At 49.2% G+C, this 12,488-nt stretch overlaps 1 protein-coding gene across 2 annotated transcripts in view; it reads left to right on the top strand.

The window, feature by feature from the left end:
• Positions 1-12,488, top strand: part of LOC139273136 (ribosomal protein S6 kinase alpha-5-like) — a 148,113-nt gene that overhangs the window by 119,241 nt on the left and 16,384 nt on the right. For both annotated transcript variants that reach the window (XM_070889581.1, XM_070889582.1), the window contains exons 12-13: positions 2,208-2,301; positions 3,074-3,244. In XM_070889581.1, coding sequence (XP_070745682.1) covers positions 2,208-2,301; positions 3,074-3,244 — 265 coding nt within the window. The remainder of the gene's footprint in view (positions 1-2,207; positions 2,302-3,073; positions 3,245-12,488) is intronic.

Genomic DNA, 12,488 nt, shown 5'->3' with positions numbered 1-12,488 from the left:
AGAAAAATTAAACAAATACTTTGTGTCCGTTTTCACGGAAGAAGACGCAAAAAAACCTCCCGGATATTATGGAGAACCAAGGGTCTAACGAGAATGAGGAACTGAAAGAAATTAGTATTAGTAAAAATAGAGCACTGGAGTGGTCTGAAATGAATGGGACTGAAATCCGACAAATCCCCTGGACCTGATGGCCTACATCCTATGTTTTGAAAGAGGTAGCTATAGAGATAGTGGATGCATTGGTTGTCATCTTCCAAAATTCCATAGAATCTAGAACGGTTCCCGTGGATTGGCAGGTAGCAAATGTAACCTCACTATTTAAGAAAGGAGGGAGAGAGAAAATGGGAACTACAGACCAGTTAACCTGACATCAGTAATAGGGAAAATGCTAGAGTTTATTATCAAGAACGTGGTAACAGGGCACTTAGAAAATAATAATAGGATTGGGCAGAGTCAACACGGATTTATGAAAGGGAAATCATGTTTGATACATTTTGAGGTTGTAACTAACATAATAGATAAGGGATATGGTGTATTTGGATATTCAGAAGGCATTCGATAAGGTGCCAGACAAGAGGTTATTAAACAAAATTAGGGCTCATGGGATTGGGGGTACTATACTAGCATGGATTGAGGATTGGTTAATGGACAGAAAACAGAGAGTTGGAATAAATGGGTCATTTTCGGGTTCACAGCCTGTAACTAGTGGGGTGCCGCAAGGATCGGTGCTTGGGCCCCAGCTATTCACAATCTATATCAATGATTTGGATGAGGGACCAAATGTAATATATCCAAGTTTGCTGATGATACAAAGCTAGGTGTAAGTTGTGAGGAGGATGCAAAGACACTTAAAGGGAATATAGACAGGCTAAGTATGTGGGCAAGAACATGGCAAATGGAATATAATGTGGAAAAATGTGAAGTTATCCACTTTGGTAAGAAAAATAGAAAAGCAGAGTATTTTTTAAATGGTGAGAGATTGGGAAATATTGGTGTTCAGAGGGACCTGGGTATCCTTGTACACGAATCGCTGAAAGTTAACAAGCAAGTACAGCAAACAATTAAGAAAGCAAATGGTATGTTAGCCTTTATTTCAAGAGGATTTGAGTACAAGAGTAAAGATGTCTTACTGCACTTATGTAAGGTCCTACTGAAACAGCACCTGGAGTATTGTGTACAGGTTTGATCTCCTTACCTAAGGAAGGATATACTTGCCATAGAGGGAGTGCAACGAAGGTTCACCAGACTGATTCCTGGTATGGGGGGATTGTCCTATGAGGAGAGATTGAGTAGACTAGGCCTATATTCTCTAGAGTTTAGAAGAAAAGAGGTGATCTCATTGAAACATACAAAATTCTTATAGGGCTTGACAGGGTAGATGCAGGGAGATGTTTCCTCTGGTTGGGGAGTCTAGAACCAGATGTCAGAGACTCAGAATAAAGGGTTGGCCATTTAGGACTGAGATGAGGAGAAATTTCTTCACTCAGAGGGTGGTGAGTCTTTGGAATTCTCTACCGCAAAAGGCTGTGGAGGCTCAGTCGTTGACTATATTCATGACAGAGATCAATAGATTTTTGGATATTAAGGGAATCAAGGGATATAGGGATAGTGCAGGAAAGTGAAGTTGAGGTAGATCAGCCATGATCTCATTGAATGGTAGTGCAGGCTTGAGGGGCCGAATGGCCTACTCCTGCTCCTATTTCTTATGTTCTAATATCCGGTGACACCCTGCTGAAAGTATACACGTGCAGTAGATGTCAAATGAGGACAAACTTAGGCTCAAGCTCGGCTGTGATGTCCCTTATAGGACCTGACATTCAATATTTAGGTTCATGAATAACCAATGGTAACTTGAACAAGGTGTTAGAGAATGCTTGGAACTGTGCCCCAACAAGGAGTCTATACCTGCAGGAGAGGAAGGGAGAGATTTGCTGGATAAAATTGGCAAGAATTTAGTTGTATAAAATTTGCTTCATGTTTTTGTGGTTGTGGGTTAATATTCAAGGGCTGCCTGTCACTTGTCTGCTCAATTGACTAGGCCTAGGATTTTTTCACTTTTTCTTAAACTGCATGAGTGAGAAACACCTTTCATAATCCACTTGTGATCTCCTCATTCTTGGGTGATTCTGTTTCTGAACAATAAACTCTATTATAATTCCATGCAATTGTAGAATATGAATCCCCCTAACGTTTTGTGTTTCTTTTAGAATGGAAGCCTGTACACAGAGGGAGTTTGCAGCACTGAAGCTCTTGGGGGCCCATCCCAACATTGTTAAACTATATGAAGTTTACCACGATCAGGTACAATAAAAACATGACTGATGCAAAATTTCAACAGTATGAAGAATAACTAACTTACTTGTTGGCTATTACAAACCTAATCTGATTTGAATATAATGTTCTTTGTTTGAAATGCATCTCTTTTTGGGGTTCCGTCTCACAATTTCTCTTCCTTAAAACAGTATTCTCTTTCAAATTTCTGGTCTACCAGACACACAATTTCTAGAAACGGTGACTTTGATATTTTCAAAGACAACCACCATGCATCCTCACAGCTGTGTTTACAATAGCAATGTTTTGATCTGTTTTAAAGATGCAATTGTCATATAAAATCTATTGTTAAAAAAATTCACAGTAAGCCAACTGCCCTATTTGATGTTGGGAATTTGCAACCATTTTTGCAGAAGTGTCTGGTTTACAAACCACATTTGTAATGCTACGCCTTTTAAAATTAGGTGACGGGTTACAAAATTGCCAATGTTTTATAGTATTTACATGTACATGAGGTGGGATGTGAATTGATCAAATAAAGTCACATCAGCACTGATTTGTGATTTTTACTTATTCTGCCATATACAATTAATCACATTTATTTGAATACTTTAAATTTCCCTCTTAAATAATTCAGATTGTTATTAATTTCCTGTGTATGTAAATTCCATATTTAAACTCATGCTACAGTAATAAAACCAGTAAAAATTAAAAACTGAAAACTTTTATGTCTGATATGTGTGATGATGTAATTATTATCAATTGCTGCTTCCACAATGATTGAGTTTTGTTCTTCCTCCAGTTGCATACATACTTGGTTATGGAGTTGTTGAAAGGAGGTGAATTGTTGGAACATATTAAAAAAAGGAAGCACTTTAGTGAATCTGAAGCCAGCAGGATTATGGCCATGCTCGTGTCTGCAGTTCGTTATATGCATGATTGTGGAATTGTGCACAGAGATTTAAAACCAGAGGTATTTTCGTGAACACAATATTTTAGATAATTCTGTTGTTGAGTTATAATTTTGAAAACTAGTACCAACCCAAGTTTTGTTTTTATCAGCTGGTACTAAACTATGAAATTAAATTATTCCCAAATGACCTGTAGAATTAAAAGCTATGCAGAATTTCACAGTTTCAGGTGAATATGTTTCACTGTGAGACTTACCGTGACCTCAATGGAGAACTTTCACCATCAAATAAATGTTAATTTACTCGTAATTATAGATAAAACACTCTGTCGAAGTTTATTTTTCACAGCATGAGCAGTCTGTGGAACACCTCAAATAGCACTCTCCTTTTAATTGAGCCCAGATCATAGAATCTTACAGCACAAAAGGTAGAAGGAATAAGGAAGCCTCATATTCTTTGGAAAATAAGAGTCTAAATGGGGTAGAGGAGCAGAGATCTCAGGGTACAGATTCATAAATCACTAAAAGTAGCAACACAGGTTAACAAGACCATAAAAAATAAAAATAAAGTTGGTTTCTAGGCAATAGAATGCAAAAGTAGAGAAGTTATGTTAAACTTACGTAAAACCTTGGTTAGACCGCACTTGGAGTACTGTGCACAGTTCTGGTCTCCATATTACAAAAAGGGTATAGAGGCACTGTAGAAGGTGCAAAAAAGATTTACAAGGATGTACCGGAACTGAGAGGTAATACCCATCAGGAAAGACTGAACAGGCTGGGGCTCTTTAGGGTGACCTAAGAGAGCTTTAAAATTATGACGGAGTTTGATAGGGTAGACATAGAGAAAATGTTTCCACTTGTAGGGGAATGCAAAATTAGGGGTCATAAGTATAAGATAGTCACTAATAAATCCAATAAAGAATTCAGGAGAAACCTTTTTACCCAGTGAGTGGTTAGAATGTGGAATGCTACCACATGGAATAGTCGAGGCGAATAGCATAGATGTATTTAAGGGAAATCTAAATTAGTACATGAGAGAGAAAGGAATAGAAGGATATTCTAATAGGGTTAGATGAAGTAGGAAGGAGGCTTGTGTGGAGCATAAACACCAACATAGATCAGTTGGATCAATTGGTCTGTTTCTGTGCTGTAATTCTATGTAAGAAGGAGGCCAGTCTATTGTGTCAGTGCCGACTCTTTGAAAGAGCTATCCAATTAATCCCATTGCCCTGCTCATTCCCTGCATTTTTTTTTCCTTTTCAAGTATATATCCAATTCCCTTACTGTTACTGTTCTTCTTTCACCACTGTTTCAGGCAATGCATTCCAGATCATAACAACGGGCTGTGTAAAACATTTTTTTTCATCATCTCCTCTCTGGTTCTTTTGTCAATTATCTGAAATCTGTGTTCTCTGGTCACCAACCCTCCTGCTAGTGAAAACCGTTGTTCCCTATCTAATGTAACAAAACCCTCATAATTTTGAACACCTCAATCAAATCTCCCCTTAAACTTCTCTGTGCTAAGGAGAACAATCCCAGCTTCTCTAGTCTCTCCACAGATTGTTAGTTGCACATTAGATATTTTGGGTTTGAGGTTAATGGGAAAGTTTGGTTATACTGTTACAATTTGGGCTTTTTCAGAACTCTTTTTATTCATGACCACATTGAATTGTAGTTTTACTTCCATTATGATCCAAAACTTTCCATTTTTGGCATGCTGTGAATTGGAGTAATATGTCACAGAACTAGCAATTATCCTATCACTAGGATATTTCACATCCAAAGTCTCATGAGTTTCCCTTTACACACACCTGTTCTCTATGATCGGCAGAAAGCTATAAATCAGATTTATTTGTAAAAATTAAATTACATAGAAGCAAAAGAAACTAGTTAAAGACTAGCAACACAAATATACCTATAAAAACAACAAAGGTTTTACAAGATCAAGGATAATTAGGGATGATGGAGCCCTCATCTCAGCTCATCCATCCAGAAAGATCTTAAAGTATCCTAGTTGCAACATCCAATTGGTTCTTAAATGATTCCAGGGTGTGTCCATTCCATGTTTTCATCAGTTTTTGTGTGAAGAAGAACTTCCTAAGATCAGTCCTAGAATGAACTTTTACATGTTTAACCCTATGACCCCCTGTTGTACTCACAGTTTAATTTAAAGTAATTTTACAGATTTACCTTTTCAAACCCTTTACAATCTCATACATCTCTATAAGATCACCTCTCGGATGTCTCTGGATTGAATTTCCATGCCGTTTCTCCTGCTTGTCCACAGTAAATTTGGTGGCAAATCAAAGAAAAACAGCATACCTTAGTGATCGATTATCCTTTAATGAAGAAACTCTGCTGTGACTTTTTGTAATTAAATGGTGTTAATTGTAGCAATGATAAAATATCTAGATCTGTCAATATAACCTTCTCCATCATTTTTTACTCCATTCTATTGAGACTCCATTTTCAGCTCTGTGGAGGCCGGGTGTATGTATTGTAATGTATTTGCTTCATGGGTTCTTTGCTTAAGAATTCAGAGCAACACATTGCTATTAAGAACTAGTTGGTTTATTAGTAAAAGGTTTGACAATCACACTACACATTACCAGTTCAACTATTTTAGTTGTGCACTTTAAACAAATGCCCCCTGCAAGGGGGGGTCACACTCCAAAATATTATTTTTTCTAGTGCCCCTTTTTTTTTGAGGGCATCAACACACAAATTATACAAGTGCTCCCTGGCTAAAAGTGGGGGGCATTAAAACCGGCAAATTAAACTTTAAACTTAAATGGTCAAATTAAAACTAGGTTGCCGGGGGTGATGATGCACTCCAGTCCCTCCGGCACCCACCTCTCGCGGAAGGCCGCGAGCGTACCGGTGGACACTGCGAGCTCCATCACCTGGCTCGGATGTAACGGCGGAAGAGAGGCAGGCAGTCGGATTGAACGACCCCCCACGACCGTCCGCTGTCTGGAACAGGTGATGGCTCTCTTGGCCATGCCCAGGAGCAGTCCTACGAGGAGGCTTTCCGACTCAACAGCTCTACAACTCTTTTAAAGGCGACAAAATAAACATTGGTTCAAGTGCCCCCCGATCTGGGGGACACTCCAGACACTTTTCAACTGCCCTTTTTTTTTGTTTTTTTTGGGGGGGGGCATTAAAATCATAAATTTTACAAGTGCCCCCTAGAAAAGGGGAGGGGGACGCTAAAACCGGCAATTAAAACAAATTAAACTTTAAAACATATAAAGTCAAATTTAAATTTTGTTGCCGGGGGTAACGATGCACTCCAGTCCCTCCGGTGCCCACCTCTCGCGGAAGGCCGCGAGCGTACCGGTGGACACCGCGTGCTCCATCTCCAGGGACACCCTGGCCCGGATGTAGGCGCGGAAGAGAGGCTGGCAGTCGGGCTGAACGACCCCCTCGACCGCCCGCTGCCTGGACCGGCTGATGGCACCTTTGGCCATGCCCAGGAGCAGTCCTACAAGGAGGCCTTCGGACCTACCCACTCTCCTCCGCACAGGGTGCCCAAAGATCAGGAGTGTGGGACTGAAGTGCAGCCAGAATTTCAGGAGCAGCCCCTTTAAATAGTTGAACAGGGGCTGCAACCTCGTGCATTTAATAAAAAAATGGAACATGGACTCCTCCAGACCGCAGAAATTGCAGGCGGCCTGGGAGCCCGTGAACCGGCTTAAAAAATTTGTTGCACGGAACTGCTCCATGCACCACCCTCCAGGCCAAGTCCCCGATAAATAGTGGGAGGACTCACGCGTAGAGTGCACTCCATCGGGGACCCCCGCCTCCTCCGGACGGCAAGCTGGTATGCCTTGGCATGTCCGGACGGCAGGCGAGGATGGCCATCCAGTCCGCTCCTCCGCTATCGAGCAGGTCCCTGACCCTGGTCACCTCGCCAGCCACAGCCCTCTCGTCCGCCTGCCACCTAAAACCTCGGTCGAGGAGGTACGGATTCCTGAGCAGCGGCTCCTGCAGGACAGCCGCCACTCCAGACGGTGGAGAGCTGCGCTTGGTGGAGACTTTGTTCCAGACCCTGATGAGTTCCTGGTAAAAGACAGGCAGCCCCTGGACGGCGGTCCTGACGCCCGCCAGGCTCACAAACAGAAGCTGCGTGTCGTAATTGAGGCTGTACTACTGGCGGAAGAAATACGTCCCCAGCGCACGCCACCTAGGAGGGGGCTCGACGAGCTGCAGTCCTTCAGCGCGGCCTTCTTCGCTTCGTACACCGTCCGCAGGGCCGGGTCCTCGACGACTTGACCGAAACGGGACTCCAGGTCGAGCACCTCTTTTTCTAGACGCCCGACCCTGGCCGCCCGCCTCTTGGTCGACCCCCTCGCATACTCTTGGCAGAAGACATGGATGTGAGCCTTGCCCACGTCCCACCATAGCCTCAAGGAGGGGAAGACCCCCTGCTTCCTTCTCCAGTCGGCCCAGAAACGATGGAACGAGTCCTGGAACCGCTCGTCCTCCAGCAGCCGGTTGTTAAAATGCCAGTACGCGGACCCCGTCCTCGCGCGGAGCGAAGCGAGCTCCGCCCACACCAGGTGGTGGTCCGAACACGGTACCGGCCGCATGGAGGCCGCCGGGACGCAGGAAACGTACGCCCGAGACACGTAAAGACAGTTGATTCTGGACCATCCTCTGCCAGGCCTCACCCAAGTAAAGGCGCTGGAGTCAGGATGGAGGTTTCGCCAGACGTCCACCAAGTCGAAGGACCCGACCAGGTCCCTCAACTTCTCCATCGCCGTCATGCACTGCGGGGCACCGGAGCGGTCCCTCGCCTCGAGGGTGCAGTTAAAAACCCCCCCCGAGGACAATGCAGTCGCCGACGTCGACGGAGCCAAGAAGAGCGGACACTTCTTCGAAGAAGCGCGTCTGCTGTGGGGCAGGCTGAGGGGTGTACACGTTCACGAGATGGAGCGGCACGTCCCCCAGGCGAACCGTGAAGTGCAGCAAGCGGTCTGGCACGGGCTCCTTGACCCCCAAGATCTCCGGCTGAAAATGCGGGGCCAGCAAGATAGCCACCCCACAAGAAGTGGCAATGAGGTGGCTCATGCGGACCTCTCCTTGCCATTCCAGGAGCCACGTGGCTTCGTCTCCCAGAACGGTGTGGGTTTCTTGCAGGAAGCACACCGCATATTTCCCCTCCCGTAGGAGCGAAAAATTGTTAAATCTACGGTGTGCCTCTCTGCCGCTGTTGATGTTGAGGCTGGCTATGGTTATCTTCATGACAAAAGCATAGTGCAACCTCTACTTAACCTATTGTGGGGGGGGGAGTGGAGTCGTTTGTTGACCTCCACTCCCTCAGCAACCCAGCGAGGAACGTTTTGAGCCGGCGCAGCTCAAGGCTTTGCGCCTTTGATAAGGGCCCGCCCGCGGCCATGGTTTTAGCGGCGGCGCGGACGGACCTGATGAGCAGCGCCGGCTCGGACCATTTTTCCAGGGCCAGATGGGCTTGGTTGCGACGACCCTGGCTTTGGACCATAAAGTCCCGGAGTTCCTTTACAAGAATGAGGGGGGACTCAGCGGCGGGTACGAGGAGATCCACCACCTCACTGGTGATGGACTCCAGATCTTCTCCCGCGCCCTCCACCGAGTCCCCGTCCCCCTCTGAGAGGTTGCCGCCAGCAGCCGGTCCATCGACCGCACGGGGTATGGCAAACGGGCTGGCTGCACCATCCGGCCCTGGCTGTGCCCCGATCCCACCCCCAGGATCGTCGACAGAGGAGTCCCCCCTGGGCTCTTTTTCTAATGTTGCCGGGTCGGGAAGCGGCAGTGGACCTCCCCAGGCACCAGGGAATACGGAGAAACCGGGCCGAAGTACAGCTCCAGTTCCTCCAAGTCTCCCGGCTCCAAATGAGGGACAAAGGTTGGGATTCTTCACCCTGCCCAGCACCACTCCCCGGCCCAGTGGGTGCAGGTTCTTGAAATTGATTAATTTTTTGTTCTTTTTCTGCCAGGTCAAGTAGATCCCAGGGGATGTTGAGTATTGGCTGGGCGGGCTCAGGTTCGGCCTTTTCGGCCTCGCCCGCCTCAGTCCCCAGGACGCTCGACCCAGCGGCGACGCATTCTTCCGGTAGCCCTGCGCCCCCTGCAACAGGCAGATCATCTTCCCTATCCCCGGGAGGCAGTGGCTGGGCAGCCTCGACTGTCTCACCCTCCCCGGGGACAGATTCCCCTGCCTACGGCGCGGTTTGGGGGCGTTGGTGGGGGACGCGGGACATGCGGCGGGCACCAACTCCTCTGCGGAGGGATGTTGTTCCTCTTCCGCCTCATTGGAGTGGCGCCTCCTTTTACGTCTGGTGGGGCATGGAGGCAGGGAGACCTCCCTGTCTGCCGAGGCCTCCGGCTCCGCTCCCCCCTTTGAGTTTCCTTGCCTGAGCCCGCCCGCGGGTGGTAAGCTCTCTGTGATATTAGTCTAGAGCTTGGCCACGGGCTCGGGATACCCCGCACTCGCCGGTGACAGGGATTGTTTGAGCGCGGTGATGGGGCTGTCTGGCACACAGAGGGGACCCGCCTCGAGGTGTTTAGTTTTCCGCTGCGCCTTCCTTCCAACCGGACGCACTCCCTCCCCCGCTGGAAGCCGTGAAGCCAAAGCCCTCCGATGATGCCCGAGCACCTACGGCTCCCGGCACGCGGATGCTACTAGCGGGAGGGGTGGCGGCGGCGCCAGTCTTGGCCGCCTTCGGTGTTTTGGCGGTCTTGGAGGCAGGGCAGTTCTTGCGAACATGCCCCACCTCCCTACAGGCATGGCACCGCACGCCGTCCGACGTCCAGAAGACGCGGGAGGCAGTCCCCTCGTGGACGACATTGAAGGCTCCCTCCATCGTCTCCTCCCGCGCCAGCCGATCAAAAAGCTGGCGGCAGAAGGAGAACACGTGACAGAGGCTGGCCACCCTGAGGCCGAGCGGTATGAGGTTGACCCCCGGCCTTATCTCCCCCAGTTGATGTAGATGGGGGAGGAAGAGCTCAGCGGGAACAAAGGGCGGGACGTTAGAGATGATGACCCTCTGCGCAGTGGCCTTGAGAGGTCCACCGGCAGGAAGATCCCGCCCAGCGCGAGTCCCTTTTCAAGGGTCAGGGACACCGCCCGCTCCGACCCCAGGAAGAACACAGCCTTGCCGGACATCTTGGAGGCTGCGACAATGGCCGAGGGGCCGACTACCCCAGCCATCGCCCGCACGTACTCCTCAATGCTCATAGTGGGGTGAGTGTAGCCCTTGGCCCCATGTTTTCTCGTAATTAATTTAAATGGTGACAGGGCAACAGGAGGCGCCGTGGCTGTGAACGCCACGTTTGCATAAGTCCTCGCTGGCCCTGCCACTGGCGTAGATGGGGTCACCATTATGGGGTCCCTTTAAGGGCTACAACTCTTTTTGGAGTAAACTTAAACATTAAATCGTGCCCCCCAATCTGAGGGACACTCCAAACATTTCCCAAGGCCCTTTTTTTTTGTTTTGTTTTTTTGTACTTTGTAGTTTTTTTTGGTGTTTTTTTTAGGCTCTAAAACCATAATTTACAGGTGCCCCCTATAAAAGGGGAAGGGGACACTAAAACCGGCAATTAAAACAAATTAAACTTTAAAACATATAAAATCAAATTAAAATTTGGTTGCCGGGGGTAATGATGCACTCCAGTCCCTCCAGCACCCACCTCTCGCGGAAGGCCGCGAGCGTACCGGTGGACACCGCGTGCTCCATCTCTAAGGACACCCTGGCCCGGATGTAGGCGCGGAAGAGAGGCAGGCAGTTAGGCTGAATGACCGCCCGCTGCCTGGACCGGCAGATGGCACCCTTGGCCGTGCCCAGGAGCAGTCCTACGAGGAGGCCCTCGGACCTACCCGCTCCCCTCCGCACAGGGTGCCCAAAGATCAGGAGTGTGGGACTGAAGTGCAGCCAGAAATTGAGGAGCAACGCCTTTAAATAATGGAACAGGGGCTGCAACCTCGTACATTCAATAAAACGTGGATCACGGACTCCTCCAGACCGCAGAAATTGCAGGCGGCCTGGGAGCCCGTGAACCGACTTAAAAATTTATTGCACAGGACTGCTCCGTGCACCACCCTCCAGGCCAAGTCCCCAATAAACAGTGGGAGGACTCCCGTGTAGAGTGCACTCCATCGGGGACCCTCGCCTCCTCCGGACGGCAAGATGGTACGCCATGCGTGTCCGGACGGCAGACGAGGATGGCAAGGTTGAGGGTGTGCAGGAGCAGCCCGTACAGGAAACCCCTCCGCGCAGAACTGAAAGGCACGGAGAGGATTTCCCCGAGGTGGCTCAAGTTGTGAAGCGCCGGCTCCCGAGGGAGGTTCCGGGGTTTGGCGCCGATGAGGAATTCCGTCCGGACGGGGGTCAGTTCGGACAGGATCTCCCCACGTGCTTGAGCCTCCTCGACAACCTAACGGAGTCAGGGCCCAGAGCTGTTTTTAGCGACTCGATGGCATCGGCCGCGCGGCGGACGTCGGCCGAATTTAGGCGCCGTGCCAGCACGTATGGTGCCATCCAGCCCGCTCCTCCGATATCGAGCAGGTCCTGACACTGGTCACCTCGCCAGCCACAGCCCTCTCATCTGACTGCCACCTAAAACCTCGGTCGTGGAGGTACGGATTCCTGAGCAGCGGCTCCTGCAGGACAGCCGCCATTCCAGCCGGTGGAGAGCTGCGCTTGGTGGAGACTTTGTTCCAGACCCTGATGAGTTCCCGGTAAAAGACAGGCAGCCCCTGGACGGCGGTCCTGACGCCCCCCAAGCTCACAAACTGGAGCTGCGTGTCGTAGTTGAGGCTGGCGAAAGAAATACCTCGCCAGCGCACGCCACCGAGGAGGGGGCTCGACGTAAAGGTATCTCTGCAGGGTGTGAAGATGGAAAGTCGCTAGCTGGGTGCTGACGCACACCAACGACTGACCGCCCTCCCTAAGCGGGAGACTCAAGACCGCGGCAGAGACCCAGTGCTTCCTGTTGTTCCAGAAGAAGTCCACCAGCTTCTTCTGTATCTTGGCGACAAATGCAGGGGGAGGGGTCAATGTGACCAGCCGGTACCACAGCATAGCGGCCACCAGCTGGTTTATGACTAGTGCTCGACCCCTGTAGGATAGCACTCGGAGCAGTCCTGTCCAGCGCACTAGGCGAGCGGCGACCTTGGCCTCCAGCTCCTGCCAGTTCGCCGGCCAGGCTTCCTTGTCGGGGCTAAGGTAGACTCCCAGATAGAGGGGATGGGTCGTGCTCCAGGCAAAAGGCCTGAGCTCCCCCGGCAGGGAGTCCACCCGCCACTGACCCACCAGGAGTCCGGAAC

Source organism: Pristiophorus japonicus, chromosome 9 (genome assembly GCF_044704955.1).
Source record: "Pristiophorus japonicus isolate sPriJap1 chromosome 9, sPriJap1.hap1, whole genome shotgun sequence".
In the NCBI taxonomy this organism is placed as follows: domain Eukaryota; kingdom Metazoa; phylum Chordata; class Chondrichthyes; family Pristiophoridae; genus Pristiophorus; species Pristiophorus japonicus.
The sequence above is the reverse complement of the archived record's forward strand: the minus strand, read 5'-3'. Positions and strand labels throughout refer to the sequence as shown.